Below are 19,160 nucleotides of genomic sequence, written 5' to 3' on the forward strand. Positions count from 1 at the left end.
GTAATTGAATAAATAGTGAAGTTAATTCTGAAGCATCAGGGATAAATTCTGCAGTCTCAATATGTAACACCACTCTTTCAGCATACTGAGAGTCAGTTACTATGTTGAGAGGTTCTGAAAAATCCATTAATACCAACAGAATAGCATACAATTCTGATTTTTGCACTGAATTATACGGACTTTGAACCACTTTACTTAAATTTTCTGATTTGTAACCTGCCTTTCCTTCTTTGTTGGCATCTGTATAAAATGTACGAACTCCAGATATGGGTTTTTGCCGTACAATTCGAGGCAAGATCCATTCAGCTCTCTTTATAAGATCAATTCTATTGCTTTTGGGATATTTGCTGTTAATTTCTCCCAAAAAATTACTGCAAGCTCTTTGCCAAGGTTCACTTTCTGTCCATAATTTTTCAATGTCCTCCTTAGTTAATGGTACGACAATTTCTGCTGGGTCTATGCCTGCTAATTGACGAAGTCTCATTTTTCCTTTGTAAATCAAGTCAGAGATTTTTTCCACATAAGTTTTTAATTTTTTATTTGGTTTATTTGGTAAAAATATCCATTCCAATATAATATCTTCCCTCTGCATTAATATTCCAGTAGGAGAACGCCTAGAAGGTAAGATAACCAAAATGCAATCCAGCTTTGGATCAATACGATTCACGTGTCCTTCATGCACTTTCTTTTCTACCAATGCTAATTCTTTCTCAGCTTCAGGTGATAATTCTCTTGGACTATTTAAGTCCTTGTCACCTTCTAAGGTTTTGAACAAATTAGTCAGTTCATCATTTTTTACCCCAACAATAGTTCGTAGATGAGAAATATCTCCAAATAATCTTTGAAAGTCATTAAGAGTCTGTAGTCTATCTCTCCGAATTTGCACCTTTTGGGGTCTAATTTTTTGTAGCTCTATTTTATATCCTAAATAATTAATAGAATCTCCTCTTTGTATCTTTTCAGGAGCAATTTGTAATCCCCAGCGAGGCAAAATTTTCTTTACTTCTTCAAACATTATTTCTAAAGTATCTGCATTTGAGTCAGCTAGTAAAATATCGTCCATATAATGATAAATTATAGATTTAGGAAATTTTTTACGTATCACTTCCAATGGCTGTTGTACAAAATATTGGCACAGAGTTGGGCTATTCAACATTCCCTGTGGGAGGACCCTCCATTGAAATCTTTTAACCGGTTGAGAATTATTATAAGTAGGCACTGTAAAAGCAAATCTTTCTCTGTCTTTTTCTTGTAAGGGTATTGAAAAGAAACAGTCTTTTAAATCAATAACTATGAGAGGCCATCCTTTTGGTAACAGAGTAGGCAAAGGCATCCCAGATTGTAGAGAACCCATTGGCTGAATTACTTTGTTAATTGCCCTAAGGTCTGTTACCATTCTCCATTTACCAGATTTCTTTTTAATAACAAATACAGGAGAATTCCAAGGGCTGGTTGATTCTTCAATATGCTGAGCATTTAACTGTTCTTCTACCAGCTCTTCTAAAGCCTGGAGTTTCTCTGTTGTTAAAGGCCATTGCTGGACCCATACAGGCTTGTCTGTTAACCATTTTAAAGGTAGAGCTGTTGGTGTCTTTGGAAGATCATCAGTTATTGTGCCCTGTTCTTGTATAATATGGATGGCTGGTGACCACTCATTAGAACAATATCTTCTAATATTTCTCTCAGTAACATGTGCTAGTTTATGATTTGTTTCTGAGATTGGAGGGATGTTAATCTGAGTATTCCATTGTTGCAACAAGTCTCGACCCCACAGGTTCATAGTTATGTTAGCCACATATGGTTTTAATTTTCCTCTCTGTCCTTCTGGACCTATACATTCCAGCCATCTTGCACTCTGTTTCACCTGAGATAATGTCCCAATTCCTAACAGTTGAACGTTTACCTCCTGAAGAGGCCAAGTTGGATGCCAAAATTCTGGTGCAATTATGGTAACGTCCGCACCTGTGTCTACCAGACCAGACAACAAAACACCATTTATTTTTATCGTTAATTTTGGTCTTTGTTCATTAATAGAAGTTTGCCAAAAAATTTTCTTTATGTTTTCTCCTGAATTTTCTATTCTCTCTGTTTCATCATTCTGACCAGCATGATTTATTCCAATAGGCATTTGGTTATTTAATCGCTCTCCAGAGCAGGCATTTCCTCTATGGCTGCCGGAAAGGTTTGAACTGGATTTGCACTGGGGGCCTGCCTGAGGCCCCTCTGGGAGTTTCCCGAAGACTGAGGCAAAGGATTACCCTGTCTGTCCTTTGTTGATCTACATTCGTTGGTCCAGTGTTTTCCCTTACCACACCTTCTGCATACTCCAGAAGGAAGGGGCATTCTGTTGCCATTGTTCCTTGAAGAAACATTGTTTCTGGAAATGACCTGTCTACAGTCCCTTTTCAAATGTCCTTGCTTTCCACATCCAAAACATCTAACACTCCTCAAACCTTTTGAAATTACTTCTCCTACCCATGTATCATCATGCTCATCACCTTCAACATTAATTGTTTCTCTAATCCAATCTTCCATAGGTGCAGATCTTGCCCTTAATGGCCTGATTATTCTTTTGCATGCTGCATTCGCATTCTCAAAGGCCAAAGATTCAATTATTGCCTTACCAGCTTCTGAATCCGAGACCGTTCTCTTTACTGCTGAAGCCAGTCTTTGTAAAAAATCTGTAAAAGACTCTTTTGGGCCTTGCTTCACCTTTGTAAATGACTCAGATTTTTTTCCTGGTTCCTCAACTTTGTCCCATGCATTCAAGGCTGCCGTTCGACATAAAATTAGGGTTTGGACATCATATAAACATTGTGCTTGTGCTGAAGCATATTGGCCTTCGCCCATAAGCTGATCCTGGCAAACTTGTACTCCTTTATCCCTCCATTGTTTTTCTATGTTTTTAGCCTCCTCCTTAAACCAAGTCAGAAATTGAAGTCTCTGGCTGGGTTCCAGAACACCTTGTGCGAGGTCCCGCCAGTCCTGTGGTACTATCCTATTATATGTTGACCAAGTGTTTAACATTTGCTTTACATATGGGGAATGCATGCCATAAGATACTATTGCCTCCTTAAACCTTTTTAAATCCAACATTTCAATTGGAGCCCAAGTATTTTGTGTAGCCATTTGATCAGGCATCTGCTGTACTGTTACAGGATAAATTAAGGGTGACTGTGTGAAAACAGGCTTTCTTTCTGCAACCTTATGATCCCGACTTGAAACAACTTCACTGTTAATTTCTTCTGTCTGAATTTTTACAGGTTTAACAAGTTCTTCTAACGCTGTTATCCTGGCACTTAAATTGACTATCTTTTTAAATATTAAAATGTGGATTATTATAGTGATGAGGTGCATAATTCCACCAATACTAATATTATATAGTTGTTCCATTGCCAGACTGCCTAAAATTTCGAACAAAAACCAATTTTCTTCCAATGTACACATAAAACCCATTTGTTTTTTAATGTGGAAAAAAATTCTCTTTTAGATAGTTTCCTTTAAAATATCTGATATATTATGACTTACCAAATCTGCGTAGAACAGTAGAAATCCGAGGGGATTTTCAAAGCAGCCACCTAGTGTCCCAGGTGTAAATCCAGAGAGAGAGAGAGAGAGAGAGAGAGAAAGAGAGAGAGAGAGAGAGAGAGAGAGAGGAAAGAGAGAACGCACAAGAAAGCGTAGCCGGCTAAAGCTTAAATGCAGCCACGTGTTCCCTCTTGTGCCGAGTCAAGGCTTGGGTCTGGCTTCCTTAAGCTCCGACCACGTGCGTTGGCTTTACGGGCAGGTCTGAGTTGTTTGTAGCACCGGCTTTAGGCAAGCTGCTCACAGACCTAGGCCCGGGCTAGAAGTTGCTACCCGGACTAGGACGCCAGCAGCTCGGACTAAGAAGCCGATCGCCGCCGGCCGCCGTGTGCCGCCGCTGCCGCCGCCGCCGCCTGCCGCCCTTGCGGGAAAGCAGACCTGCCGCCAAGCCAAGCAGTTTTTAATGGATTCTTGTCACGTTGGGCGCCAGATGTTGATGTAACCAACCGTCTTATTAAATAAGAAACACAGAAACAATGTAAAAGAGAAAGCCGAGAAGTCAGAGCTCAGAGCTAAAATCTCACCCTTCCTCCTGCTGTCCCAGCTTCGCGAAAAGAGATCTACCTCCTGTCGGTTCGTATTTTTAAAGTATGTTGTTCTGCCTTCTCATTGGTTGTAAACCCAAACACATGACTGCCTCGTCACTGTCTGAATGTACAGCCCCCTAGGTCTTAAAGGCATATGTCTCCAATGCTGGCTGTATCCCTGAACGCACAGAGATCTTATGGGATTAAAGGCGTGTGCTGCCACCGCCACACTCTTGCTATGGCTCTAATAGCTCTGACCCTGAACACACAGATATCTATGGGATTAAAGGCGTGTGCCACCACCGCCACACTCTTGCTATGGCTCTAATAGCTCTGACCCCCAGACAACTTTATTTATTAACATACAATCAAATTAATATTTCAGTACAAATCAAAATAATATTTCAATACAATTAGATTACCACCACAGAACAAGGCTCTCAGTCTACACTGCCTTCATCCCTAACTAAATGCAACTCCTCCCTAACACTAAATCCTGCACTGCCTGCTCTCCTTCATCCCTAACTAAATCCAACTCCTCCCTCATGCCAAATCCATTCACAGCTGAAGAAGTCAAGCAGGTACAATAGAGTGAACCAAGACAGGGAAGTAGCATCTGTAAGACTTTCACCATGTGCACCATCCCATCTCACGCTTACTTCCTAAGGAACAGGGTTCACACCCACATCCCAGGCAGCCTTCTGAAGACCTTAGAAATACAGTTCACAGTGAATTCAGAACAAACCTAGAAGAGGATAAACCTTTCAAACAGCACCCAGTGTTTCTTGGCCAGACAAGAGCTGGGTCCTCACGCCCTGTCAGCCATGGCACATCTGCCAATGGCAGACACTTTCAAGGCACAGCACTGGCAGCTGTGTGCAGGTATGGTCACTTACTTCTTAATGTAGGGCCCTAAGGAGCTTCGAATCACGGTGTCCGTGGTGAGCAGACAGCTCTCAGGCAATGAGATAATCATCTGTCCCTCCTTGCCAAAGAGAAAGCAGAGTTTAGGACACCTCAGCTTTGCAAACATTGGATCCCCTCATTACATATCAAGAGCCCCCCAGAGCAGACAACACAGGCCTGGCCTTCAAAGAGAGAAGCACAGAGGTATGAGAGCCGTTCATATGACAGACTTTAATAAAAAACAATCTGTGGGAGTAAAACTTTGCTTCACCAGGACAATCAATGATAATTGGCTTGCCTGTGATTAACAAGAGAGCAGTAGCTGAAATAAAATCTTGCTCAGGATCAACACATAGAAGCTGTGGCCAGCGGGGGCCGGAGGCTGCATGTGGGGCCGGCAGCAGAGCTTGGGAAACAGTGTGTAAGCCTTTCACAAGCACTGGCGTGAAGGGATCATGAAGGGATCACGAAGAGCTGAGGCTCGGCACTGTGAGATCCATGAGAGGCCACTGATGAAGGTGCAGCCTCTGTGGCGATGGAAACCCCAGGGCGGAAGAGGCCATGAAGGCAAGCTGAGGTGTGGCAATGTCAGAAGCCAGGAGAGGCCACTGGTGGATACGGCCTCAACTTGAGTGGGGACTCCAGAATACTGGAGATGCCAGGACCATGAGGTGAGCACCCAGGACAGCAGCAGAGTGGGGCTGGCCTCACCTACAAGACAAGCTGTTACGGACGGCAGAGCCCAGACGATCGTAAGTGAGCCCCAGAAGCCAGACAATGAGCTACAAGATCCGGGGATGTACTGCTGGGCTTCGATTGAGCATGGCTGTTTTTATGCTTTGGTTCTTCCCTTTGGGACTAAAAATGTATTTAACTTTCTTTTTCTAAGTCCCAAGAATTTTGTTTATTGTAACAAATATTTTCATGGCATTCAACAGAACTCAGAATTTCTTTGAAACAAATTCAAATCTATAAAACTAAATCAACTGGAATAAAGTATTTTTTAAAAGAAAGGAATCCCAACCACCACAAGGCACACTTTATAGAGTAACAAACAAAATATAAAAATGGAAGCCAACTGAAAACCACAACAGGTAACATGTAAGAACTTCGGGCTCTGTCTATGTGACTTCTCTGTTCATTACTACACACCTAAAACAAGTCTGATAAGATTAGAATAGTCTTGGAAGACTGACTTAGCATCAACTCCAAATTATATTCTACTTCAGTGATGTTTCTTATGAACGTTAAAAACTTTACCTCTGCAAAACACTGTGTCAAGTTATTTCCTTGGATGAATTTTTTAAAGAAAATTACTCAAGCCGGGCAAGCCGGACAAGCCAGATGGTGGCGCACGCCTTTAATCCCAGCACTGGGGTAGGGGGCAGAGGCAGGTGGATCTCTGTGAGTTCAAGGCCAGCCTGGTCTACAGAGCAAAATCCAGGAAAGGCACCAAAACTACACAGAAAAAACCTGTCTCGAAAAACAAAACAAACAAACAAACAAACAAAAAATCCCACTATACTTGGTCTTGATTCAGCCTCTTACTTAAATACTGCATCCAATTCTCCTGCAAATGGATGTATGTAGCTTTCCCTGATATGGTGATATGCTGTGGATATCGCTCTATATAAATAAAACACTGATGGCCAGTGACCAGACAGGAAGTATAGGCAGGACAAGGAGAGAGGAGAATTGGGGAAACAGAAAGAAGGAGGGAGAGACACTACAGCCACCGCCAGGACAAGCAGCATGTAAAGACGCCGGTAAGCCACCAGCCATGTGGCAAGGTATAGATTTATAAAAATGGGTTAATTTAAGATATAAGAACAGTTAGCAAGAAGCCTGCCATGGCCATACAGTTTATAAGTAATATAAGCATCTGAGCGATTATTTTATGCCTGGATTGTGGGACTGCGGGGCTTGGTGGAACCTGGAGAGAAGCCCTCCGGCAACAAATGGCGCCCAACGTGGGGCAAAGAACTGCCCTTGCCTTGATGGCTGACAGTACAAATGCAATGCTGTCCTTCCTGGACAAGTGGGACACAAGGAAAGTGACCACTGTACTCTGCCAAGACAGGGTAAGATGGTCTTTCAGAATTCCTGCTTCTGAAAATGGTCTGTCAGATACTCTAGGCCTGTAGCCAATTTGAATGCACCAACAATGCTGAGAAACATCAGGTGACTGTCCAGGCTGCCAGCTGTCTTGGTCTACTCTTGCAAGATTCCCGAAAGTTGCTTGTATCCATCTACCATTTCTCAGGTACCATTATGTTCCTTCTCAGGTCTTTGATGTGGTTAAAGACTAAATAGTTGTAATTTCCTCAGTTATGATAAAAGATAAGTTAGATATAAAACCTTAAACTCACAAATATAAGATAGATAGGACATCTTCTTTAATATTGTAACTGTAATTCTTGCTCGATAATTGTTTTGTTATATGTAATTTTACCATGTTAAAGTTAAAACCTTCCTTTAAAAAAAAAAAAAAAAAAAGGAAAAGGGGAAGTGCTGTGGATATCACTCTATATAAATAAAACACTGATGGCCAGTGACCAGACAGGAAGTATAGGCGAGACAAGGAGAGAGGAGAATTGGGGAAACAGAAAGAAGGAGGGAGAGACACTGCAGCCACTGCCAGGACAAGCAACATGTAAAGACGCCGGTAAGCCACCAGCCATGTGGCAAGGTATAGATTTATAAAAATGGGTTAATTTAAGATATAAGAACAGTTAGCAAGAAGCCTGCCATGGCCATACAGTTTATAAGTAATATAAGCATCTGAGTGATTATTTTATACGTGGATTGTGGGACTGCGGGGCTTGGTGGAACCTGGAGAGAAGCCCTCCAGCAACAGTGATATATTGTGAACCCTAATAAACTTATCTGGGGATCAGAGGACAAAGCTAGCCACTAGATAAGACAAAGAGGCCAGACAGTGGTGGCACACACCTTTAATCCTATCACTTAGGAGGCAGAGGTCCATCTGGATCTCTGTGAGTTCAAGGCCACACTGGAAACAGAGCCAGGCAGTGGTGGCACACGTCTTTAATCCCAGCACACACGCCTTTAATCCCAGGAAGTGACGGCAGGGTGGAGAAAGGTGTATAAGGTGTGAGGAAACAGGAACTCACTCTCTCTAGGCTGAGGATTTCACGGAGGTAAGAACTAGTGGCTGGCTGTTCTGCTTCTCTGATCTTTCAGCTTTCACCCTGATATTTGGCTCTAGATTTTCTATTAAAAGACCATCTAAGATTCAAACAACACCCTGAAGTCACACTCACACTTTACCATGGTATGATTTACGGTGGAAGTATTACCCAAAGGAAAAGAAGGAATTTAGCATGGTGGGCAAAGTCCAACTCACTAATTCAAATCACACACCATCACTGGCCTGTATTTTGGTAGTCCACCTCTTTTCAAGCATCATTTTCAAATTATATTCTACTTCAGTGATGTTTCTTGTGTACATTAGAAATGTTCACCTCTGTAAACACTTGTATCAGGTTATTTCTTTGGATGGATTTTTTTTTTTTCCTGAAGAGAGCTGCTCCAATGAAGAGTCACGCCTTGCGTAGCAAGCCCAGGCCCCAGAAGAAACCCAATTACTTTCTGTGAAAAGACAGAAATACCAAATAATCTGGAAGATTTATTTATCTATTTATTTACTTACTTATTTTTTTGACTAGGTCTTTCTATGTAGCTAGCTCTAGCTGGCCTGAAACTCACTATGTAGATCAGGCTGGCCCTGAATTCAGAGATTTGCCTGCCTCTGCCTCCATGAAGGTGTGAGCCACCATGCTGGCCCTGAAGCTTCCTGAATTTGCCGTTACAAACACGATCATTCCCCCTCACGGAAAAGTGGAGCTGAAGTAAGCAAGTTCTCAGCTCCTCAGAGCTCGTGGGATGGGGTGTTCCCCTTTGGCAGGCTGCGTTCTCCGCTGGTGTACTCTCTGAAGAATGTTCTTCTAGCGGTTCTTCACATCCTCATACAAAGCAACAGCTGCTGTGAGTGAGGAAAACACTTTTTCATTTCACAGCATCTGTACTTGGAATTCTTCAGGTGTGTTAGCATCTGCACAGTATTAGGGCTGAGGCATAAGGTCCGTGACCACTGGGGAGTTCTGAGGAACTTGCCACTCACAGTTACAAGCTGCCAGGCCCCTTCTCTTTGCCCAAGAGAGAGGGATCTGTGCCTGACCAAATGGGAGGATGACTGGAGAAGCCTTTGCTTCTGCTCGGCTGCTGTGTCCAAGGGCTGTAACAGGGAGCAGCTGGATGGGCTGGTGACAATGTACCCATAGCTTCTTTTACAATATTGCTTCACATCATTTAAATATCCTGGTACCTCTGCAGTGTCTGTGTCAAAACAGCACACCAGGGAGACGGGACACCTTTATCTGTCAGGTCTAATAGCCATTCGGAAAGCGGCCTGAGTTAGATCTCATTTAAACTGTCTACGGCATGAGGAAGGCAGCTCCATTTAATGAAATGCGCTGCATTACAGATCCCGCCATAAAGGCCTGCAGCTGACAAAGAGCTGGAGCGCTCCCTCCCACTTCAGTTAAAATCGAACCTCACTGGTGTGTCATTCCTTCTTGGGGGGCCACACTCCCTGTGACTCGGGAGGACAGCAGCCCCAAGAGGGGGTGCTGTCAAGGTCCCGCAGAAGGCAGAGCTACAAGGCAGAGGGGCTGGGAGGTGGAGCCACAGCAAGCCATGACTCACGCAGCTGAAGAGGTCTGGGAGGAGGGCAGCCTGGCTCGGTGCCAGCTGTGACGAGGTCCTGCTGTCCTTCTCTGCCGACTGTCCATGCATCCAGTCCTCTTACCACAGCGCGGTGCCCAGCCCACCCTGCCTCTGCGGCTGCCTCAGCTTGTGGGCCTGCTTCACATCAACTCCGGGTCCAGCCAAGACTCTACAGGGCAAGGGCCACCCGAGTCTAGAGGTGACATCTCTGTAGCTATCTTCACACCCAGAGTAGAGGCTGAACACCTGGGCCGGAGTCCCTGCACTCAGAGAGAAAGCAGCCCATGCAGGAGAGCCGCCAAGGCCCAGAGGCAGCTGGGGGAGGAGGAAGGCAGCAGCCCAGCAGCGGGATTTTAACTAGACCTTGAACTTTTAAAGCGTTGGATTTTCTCCAAGGCTGTGAGAGAGAGCCTGAATGTTACCCTACAGTTTATACTATGGTGTTAGCACGAGACCCTGGAGAGATACGAGGGGAATTAGGGTTTAACTAATTAGTGTTTAACTGCGCTGTATCTGCTGGACGAAGTCCCTGCCTAGGCTTGTATTGCTTTTGGATATCCAGAATTAAACCTTGCTTTTGCATTCTGGCATGCTCGTCTTTGGTGGCCTCTCTGGGGGTCCTCGATCTGGGCAAAACAATTTGTGCTTTAATAAATAAAGCTTGCCTGGAGATCAGAGGGAACAGCAAGCCAGTTTACGAAAACAAAGAAGTCAGGACTGGTAGCACACGCCCTTAATCCTATCACTTGGCAGATACAATCTCTGTGTGTTCAAGGCCACACTGGAAACAGAGCCAGGTGTGGTGGCACATGCCTTCAATTCCAACACTGGTTAACCATGGAGATCTGGGGTTCGGTACAGGCAGACAGGAAGTGACAGGGCTGGGCAGGAAGAGGAAGTGATGTAGCTGAATGGAGAGAGCAAATCAGAGGGCAGAACAGCAAGGCATATGTGCCTGGGTAACAGGAAGTCACGGCTTTTGGAAGCTGCCGAGTTGGTGAGGTGAGGTTGGCTGGTGGCTTTCCCCATTTCCCTGATCTCTCACTTTTACCTCCATGTTTTTTATTTAATAAGACCGCTTAGAAATTCATCTACAAAAAGACAGCCACTTTCCTGCCTTTGCAGCCCCTGGGGCTGGACCATCCTTGAAAGAAGGGTCAGGAGGCCGCACCCCTACCCTGTTCCCTCTGTCACTCAAACTCAGAGGCTTAGGAGTGACAAGGGAATGGAAGGACTCTCTGGAGAGATCATGTGTCCCCTCGGCTTGTTTAAATGACAACAAATATATTTCAATGCTGGGTCAGCAGGAGGACTTTGATGTCTGTATTCACATTTGGTAACAAGAGAAATGGCTACACAGGGGAAGCACATTTGATTCATTTGATGTGAGCAAAACACGCACACACACACACACACACACACACACACACACACACACACACGCCCGCATGCACGCACGCGCACACACGCACGCACGCACACACACACACACACACACACACGCCCACATGCACGCACGCGCACACACGCACGCACACACACACACACACACACACACACACACGCACGCACGCACACGCACACGCACACATGCCCACAGCAGGATCTATCTTGAGCCCCAAGGATAAAAGAGAAGTTCTCACCTGCAGTGACGTTTTGCTCATCAGCCCTCTTCCTGTTCCTGGAACCAAAACATGGAGGTAAGTCGTACCGCATCGTGGAGACCTGAGGGCCTCAAGGACTAAAAACAGGTTGCAACAATGCACGTGGGTCTCTTGGCCTTTCCCTCCCAGGGAGGATGGGTCAGGAAGCTGTTCTGGAATACGACCTGACCTCTCTGTGGGTTTACATTCCTTGAACAGCAAAGCTGAGTTCTGAGTCAAGATCCAAGGACCTTAACAAGGACAATACAGACACCTTTCTTGGGATGAGCTGGAGAAGAACTCCACATGCTACAACCCAGGAAAGGAACTCACTGACCAGTCCTTGACACACAAAAACACGAAGTTAAATATCCTGTCGTTGGCTGACAAAGCAGCTCACCCTCACAAACCAGCAGAGACCTTGACCGCACAGGGTCCTCTGAATGTTGTCAGGAACAAAATGGAAGCACGTAAGTCAAACCCTGACAAATGAAGCCAGAGAGTCAAAAAGGGAGACGCTTCACTCTTAATTGTCTCACAATAGGAACTAGCACAAAATACTCTGCTAAAACTGTAACTTGACATAAACAGTCACGTGAGGATGCCTGCCCAGCAGTCATCTGTCCGAGACACTAGACTCACCCTGACCTTGTGATTCTCTGGCTGTGGATAACTGTTTCAAAGCAATTATGTAACCCTTCCATTTTACCTTTAAACCCTTTGCCTCCCTAAATGCATCCATCGTTCGCTATGGCAAAACATTCAGTTCTATAACCTGCAAGTAACAATTAACCTCCGTTGATATTTAGATTGGCAGCTCAAATCAAGCATTTTATTCCAGGGTCACCATGTGTAATGGACCCACAGGAAGTACCCTCGTGCGGATCATCTCTCTCAGCTGGTGACCCACATGGGAAATCATTTACCTTGGGAGATATAAGAAGTTAATTTATTGGCCGGGCGGTGGTGGCGCACGCCTTTAATCCCAGCACTCAGGAGGCAGAGGCAGGCAGATCTCTGTGAGTTCGAGGCCAGCCTGGACTACCAAGTGAGTCCCAGGAAAGACGCAAAGCTACACAGAGAAACCCTGTCTTGAAAAACAAAAAACAAACAAACAAAAAAAAAAGTTAATTTATTCCAAATTAGGCTAACTAGTGGCCAGAGGGAAGTCCAATAGCATATGCTCTTAGCGCTGTAATCATATGCAGTGTGAAGACCTCAGGGTCCTAACTATCTCTGCTACACCAGACCCACTCCTCTGAACAGCACGCTGGTCCGCTCTGTAGCTGCCTTCCACCCCTGACTGCAGGACATTGACTCCAAACTAATGTCAATTTAGCCTCCACAGGAAGCTATCAAATTCCAGAGGAAAACGTTGACTTGCCTCAGTTCAGATGACCTGGAAGGCCGAAACGAGAGAGAAACAGATCCAAACTGCCTGAGAGACAGGATTTGCTGGGCCCCATCAAAGGCTCCTCTGCTGGAGCCACAACACGATACAAGACAAGTACCTCAAGTGGTTAGCTGGAACATGCCTCACCCTCAGAAAACTACTCACTTACGGGGCCTGAGACAATCCCATCAGCAGGCATCGTTTCCAAAATCCTACCAAAACCTCAAGAGACAGAGCTCAGCACTGCCCACTCAGTACTCACGCGCTGTGCCTTGTAAGGACTCAGCCTAGGCCTTTCCTTCAGGCTGAGGAATACCCAAACTTCTAACTTGACAGTGTCAGGTTTTTAATTCCAACGCTGACCACTGTGCTGGCTCACCAGGAAGCTCATCCCCGGGAGAGGCAGTCTCCTCCCAGCAGTCATCAGTTGTCCAGGGGTGGGACCACAAAATGTTCCCCCTTCCAAGTGATCACGTCCATTGATATTGGCATTGTCCTGGTCTTGTGTACACAGTCATTTCCGGGAGAGACTGTTTCACAGTGGACTTCCTGGTGTTCTGGCCCTTACACGATTTCTTCTTCAGAGACGTTCCTGGGCCACAGATGCAGATGCTGTGATGTAGATGTGTCATCTGCTGATCTCGGCATTGCGTCCAGGTGCCGTCCACTGTGATGGTCTGCTCTAAAGAGGCTTCTGCCATGAGGGGTGGGTGGTAGCTCTACACTTCTGGCTGAGGATTTGGAGATGGGGGTACCACAGATGAGAAGGACGTGCACTGTCTATCTTTCTGGGCCTGGGTTACCTCACTCAATATGATCTTTTCTAGGTCCATGCATTTACCCGAAAATTTCATGATTTCATTTTTCTGTACAGCTGAATAGAATTCCATTGTGTACATATACCACATTTTCATTACCCATTCATCAGTTAAAGGACTTTTAGGTTCTTTCCATTTCCTGGCAATTGTGAACAGAGCAGCAGTGGACATGGCTGAGTATCTGCTGAGTCTTTGGACACATGCCAGGTGTGGATTTAGCTCTGTCATGTATGGTAGATTCACGTTTTAGTTTTTTTGAGGATTCTCCATGCTGATATCCAGAGCAGATCAATTTGCCTTCCTACCTGCAGTGAGTGAGAGAATCTGTTTCTCCACAAGCTCACGGCCTTTGTTGCCAGGTGTTTTGATGTGAGCCATTCTGACTGGGGTGAGATGGAATCTCAAAGTTGTTCAAATGCTAAGGAAGACGCCCATGTTCTGAGGTTTGTTTACAGGCCCCTCAGGTCCTGTCAGTCACGTGGGCTCTTTACACGCGAGTCAAATGCTGCTCTTCCGGGAGTGCATGAGACTTTGTGTCTTTCAAGTGTTATCCTTACTCATGGCTACATCTGCTTTTCTTTTCTTTCTTTTTTAATCTATATTAAATCTGTATCAGGAACCTCCACCTCCTGAGTGCTGCTGGGATTAAAGGCATGTACCGCCACAGCTGGCCTCATGGCTTCATCTTACTTTTATTATTCTCCTTCAAATGTAATTTTTTTCCTCATCTGTCGTTCCTTTCCATAGGAAAGTAAGGTGAAACACAAACAAACGGCGAATCCCAATACACAGCACCAGACGTGTTTCCAGACATGACAGCCACTGCCGGAAGCACACACCCCCCCCCCCCCCCCCGGCCCCCAACCCCAACTGCACCAGATGTGTTTCCAGACATGACAGCCACTGCCGGAAGCACACACACACACACACACACCCCCGGGCCCCCAACCCCAACTGCACCTGCCCTCCACTTGACTCTCACCTGGAAAGCAGGCAGGTACTAAGCCTGTGTCTTCAAACTTTCTATCTTTCAGCCATTTTCTCAGCTCTATAAATTCTGGTCTGTAGCTCTCGTTCACTGTCAGGAGAGACAAGAACACACCACAGTTAACATCGCCGTGTCGGTGGGCCAGCATTTCAAAGGTACAAATCCGAAGAAGCAGACCAGACAGACAGGAAATGAGGGTGATATACGCTCAACTGAAAAGCCATTTGCCGTACGATTATTTCGATGCATGCACAAAAACATCTGGTAACATCTAACATCAATCTGTAAAAAATCATCAGCTAATAAGACAGAAGGAAATTTCCACACCCAGATAAACAACAACCACCAAAAAATAAAAAAATAAAAAAAACACAAGCGGAAATGGGGGGCGGTGGACAGGGCAGGGGCTATAGCCCAGGGGTAGAATGTCCGCCTCATATCCGTAGTCCTACATTCTATTCCCAGCGCTGCCATAAGATGCTACGTTAACAGCAAAATGTAACGAGTCTTTCTCTGTCCCCCCAGCCAGCTCCCAAATAATAACACGGAGACTTATTAATTATGAAAGGTTGGCCTATAGCTTAGGCTTGCTCCTAACTAGCTCTTATAACTTAAATTAACCCATTCTATTCATCTGTTTTACCATGTGGCTTTTTACCTTTCTTTCATTCTCTATGTCCAACTCCCTCCACGTCTTGTTGGCCTCTCCCTGTGCCTCCCTACCTCCTACTTCCTCTCTCTGCCCTGAAGTCCCGCCTACACCTCCTGCCTAGCTATTGGCTGTTCAGCTCTTTATTAAATCAATCACATATATCTTCACACAGTGTACAAATATCCCACAACAGTGAAAAGCTAAGTGACCTCCTCCAAGATCCAGAACAGGGAAAAAATAGACTTCTCCCACTTTTCCTCAAAAATACAAAAGCTATTTAGCCAGAGTAACCAGGGAAAATAAATAAAAGAATCAAATTGGGGGGGGGGAAATTTTTTCAGAACACATATGCATAATCATGGAATATCTAAGAGGAATGTCAAAACAACAAATGAGTTTAGCAAAGTTGGAAGATACAAATCAACACATAAAAAATTAATTATATTAAATATAGTAGTAATAACCAAAAAAGTCAAATTTCAAAAATGCTATTAAAATACAAATTTTGGTTTGGGGGGGGGGGTTGGTTTTTTGAAACAGGGTTTCTGCTATGAGCTGTAGGAATGTAGGAGGAATGCAGCTGACTATGACAAAGCTAATACCTGGAAGAAGCTAAGGCCTTCCAGAGGATTAAGCCAAATCTCAAGGAGTATTATTCAGGTGTTATTCAGCTTTTAGTATATCAGCTGTTTCCTGCTATGACTTTCTTGTGCACTCTCATACTTCCCCAATAACTTCTAACAGTGTATTCTATCTGATATACTTTCTCTTGCATCCAAAGCAAAAGGCAGACAGGACAAAGCATTTCAGACCAATCGCTGAGTCTCCTGAATTAAGGTAAACACCCTTACAGAGACACTGCCTAACTTAGGTGCATAGATTTGTTTCTTGTGCAAATGAAGCTCAGACCTTTCTTTCTCTCACAGCCCAAGCGGCATTCCAGAGCAACTGACTCAGAACAAAAGGGCTTTTTGCATACCAGGTGCAGTGTAGTTTTGAGACAGGTTTCCTAGCTCTGAGCAGAGTTACCTGCCCTGCCAGTACATGGTGTCATAGGAAAATAGAGGAAGTTTTTAAGTGACTTATAGAGTCTTTTTCCTGACCACCCACCTGTAAGATTGTAGTTGGAGCACATTTATGATAGACTCATAAAATTTTACCTAACCCCTTCTAGGAATGTAGTGTGAGCACATAACTTCCCTTCTTCTGATATATTAACCAATTTTAGCTTAGCTGACCCCCTCCTTTACCACTCCCCTTTTGGGTTGTAGAAGAAAGCCTGGTGGTCACTGCCTGAGGAAAACTCTTGTCTGCCTTTAGGACCCTGTAAGAACTCAAGCCTGGTGACCTTGCCTTAGCCAGAGCACTGCTATTGCATGGGTTTATAACTGTAAACCTCAGAGACTGGGGATTAGATTGGAGGAGAACTAGAAGGACAAGATGGGAGATGAGGAAGAGCCTGATGGGGAAGAACTAGGTGGGTAAGAATGAGATGAGAAAGACCAAAATGAGGCAGAACTTAGATGAAGGAATCAAGATAGCACTTAGAGGCAAGAGCAGAAAGATGTAGAGAGAATCAGGCAAGAAAGGAGTGAAAGACCCTAACCCTTCAGGCTTACACCCCCAAGCCCCAGGAAATGAGAAACTATAACTAGTTCCAAGGGCAAGCTGACTCAATCATTACTCAATCACCCCTGCAATAATGTAACAATATAAAAAGGTTTCTGTTAAGAAATGTGCTCAACTGTGACTGGGATAGTTGCAAGTGTTCCAGGAAGGACCACTGTGACCTTTGTGTAAACTCCACTCCCGCCCTGATACCCCCCTTGAGGTTTCAGGAAGAATGTGCATGCAGATGTGACTGTACCCACTCTGTGATCACCCTGTGATCAGGCCATGTATGGAAATTGTAATCTTATGGCTTTTGTGGGTTTTTCCTTTAAAAGCACCCATGTGATTGCAATAGGCGCGACTCTTGCTCTTTGGAGCTGAGTTAGCCCGACTGTACAGCTGCATTAATAAACACCTCTTGTTGTTGAATCAACTGGACTGGAGTCTGGATTCTTGGGGTGCCCACTCGAGAAGGTAGTACCCTAGTTTTGGAGGTCTATCATTTGGAGGTTCCACTGAGATTTTTGGGGTGCCCCTGGACCCCCACTCTGTCAGTTGGAGGTAAAAACGAGCTCGATCTATGTTTTATATTATTGTGTCCTTGTCCTTTGGTTGATTTGGCATTTGTATTCGGTGCCTGCAGAAGTGTGCAGGACTTGTGTTTGCAACTTGTGTGGGGAGCAGACGTGCTCAGATGTCCCCGGGTCCCCATTCTGGAGGTCTCCTCCAGAGTGATCTGAAGAAAGGAGATGAGTCTCTCCTTCCCTGGGGGAGCGAGGCTGTTCTCGGTCACTCCCATTTGAATTTGTGCTTTGTTTGTACTTTTGGTTTTGTAGCTGAATCAACCACCGCGCGGACTGTGTCTGTCCATTTTATGCTTTATCTGTCTTTGTCTGTCTCTACCTCTTAATTCCCTCTCCATGGGGCCCCAACCCCATTCCCCCTTTATCCACACACTCCCCCTCCCCTCCTTCTAGCAGCGGCCACCGGCCATGTCCCCCTGCCGGCACCCCACTGCCTCAGCACCATGCTCCTGTGGCCCGTACACACTGAGCTGAGCACAGGCCTGAGCTGCTGTTTGTCCTCGCCCGGGGCCTTGTTCTCCATGCCACCGCCACCACAGGCGCCACTGTGGCCCGCCACAAGGGGACCTGCTCCCGCTGGCGGGCGGGATTCAAGCTCCGGCTGGCGCCAAAGCCTTCCCCTTGACCTGCCCCGACTGGATTCTCCTGGCAGGTCTCAAAGGGACAGGTAGACACCCCACCAATTTGGCTAAGGTAAAAAAAAAAATTTCACACTGGGACATCACAGGTCTTTCCCCTCCGCTCGGTGGGCGGCCAAACCCAATGCTGGCATGGACTAACCAAATTCCCCCATTGTTTCCTTGCTCTCTCTCTCTCTCTCTCTCTCTCTCTGATCAGAGCACAGGCAGCGGCTCACAGCTGCTGCTTCAGGGACCCAGGGCACAGCTGAGAGGGCTAGGCGGCCCGTGAGCATCACGGGGCCTGGATGCAGCGGGTTCGGGGCCCCAGCTCGCTCAGAAAGCTGTGGAGTAGAGGCTTGGCTGCATGGGAACTAGGCATTGCCATATGCCAGGGTGGGCTGTGAGCACTGTGGGGCCCAGATATGGCCAGCAGGTTCTGGCTGGGCTCCCATGTGGACAAGGGGCAGAGCTGGCGGGAACCAGCTGGAGCCTAGAGGAGCTCAGAGTGTGGGGGCTGGTGGAGAACTAACTGCCCCTCCAGGGTCACAGCTGAGGAGCAGCCTACAGGTCTGTGGGCCCAGCCAGGGCATGGAGTCACTTTCAGTCTGCTGCTCTCATATACTTGAAAATCTGAGGTTAACAGCAATCTTTTGTCCCCATGGTGCATGCCTTCCTGTCCTCTTCATCTCCCATGCTGTTGGATGGGACTCCCAAGACCTGCCCTGGGGCTAAAACCTGATCAGGATCTGGCTCCAGGAATGGAATGTCACTCCCTATGTGAGACTAACCAACAGTTTCTTGTCTGTGGTACAATGCTGATGCAAATTTATATTTATTCTTGTTATGATGTAGAAGGCCAGTAAACTGTTTGTTATGGTTTCTTATACATGCAAATACTGAATTTAAAAGTTAATTCTGGTTGGTTTTCATCTTAAAAATGGCTAATGATTCTGCAAACTGCTTATATGTGTATATGGACAGGTATGTAACTTAAAAATATAAGCAAGCTTTAACTGTATGTATGTATGTATGTTACTTGGATCCAACTGTGTGTATGTATACAAGTAATTATATATCACCTAAG

The 19,160-nt window shown here is 45.4% G+C and overlaps 1 protein-coding gene across 1 annotated transcript in view; it reads right to left on the reverse strand.

Annotated features, from left to right (window-relative positions):
• Positions 1-19,160, reverse strand: part of Setd4 (SET domain containing 4) — a 79,208-nt gene that overhangs the window by 50,737 nt on the left and 9,311 nt on the right. The window contains 3 exon segments of the mRNA XM_076549230.1: positions 5,009-5,097; positions 11,411-11,448; positions 14,604-14,699. Of these exon segments, the coding sequence (XP_076405345.1) occupies positions 5,009-5,097; positions 11,411-11,431 (110 nt within the window). The 5' untranslated portion in view covers positions 11,432-11,448; positions 14,604-14,699.

This window comes from Peromyscus maniculatus, chromosome 12 (genome assembly GCF_049852395.1).
Source record: "Peromyscus maniculatus bairdii isolate BWxNUB_F1_BW_parent chromosome 12, HU_Pman_BW_mat_3.1, whole genome shotgun sequence".
NCBI lineage: Eukaryota > Metazoa > Chordata > Mammalia > Rodentia > Cricetidae > Peromyscus > Peromyscus maniculatus.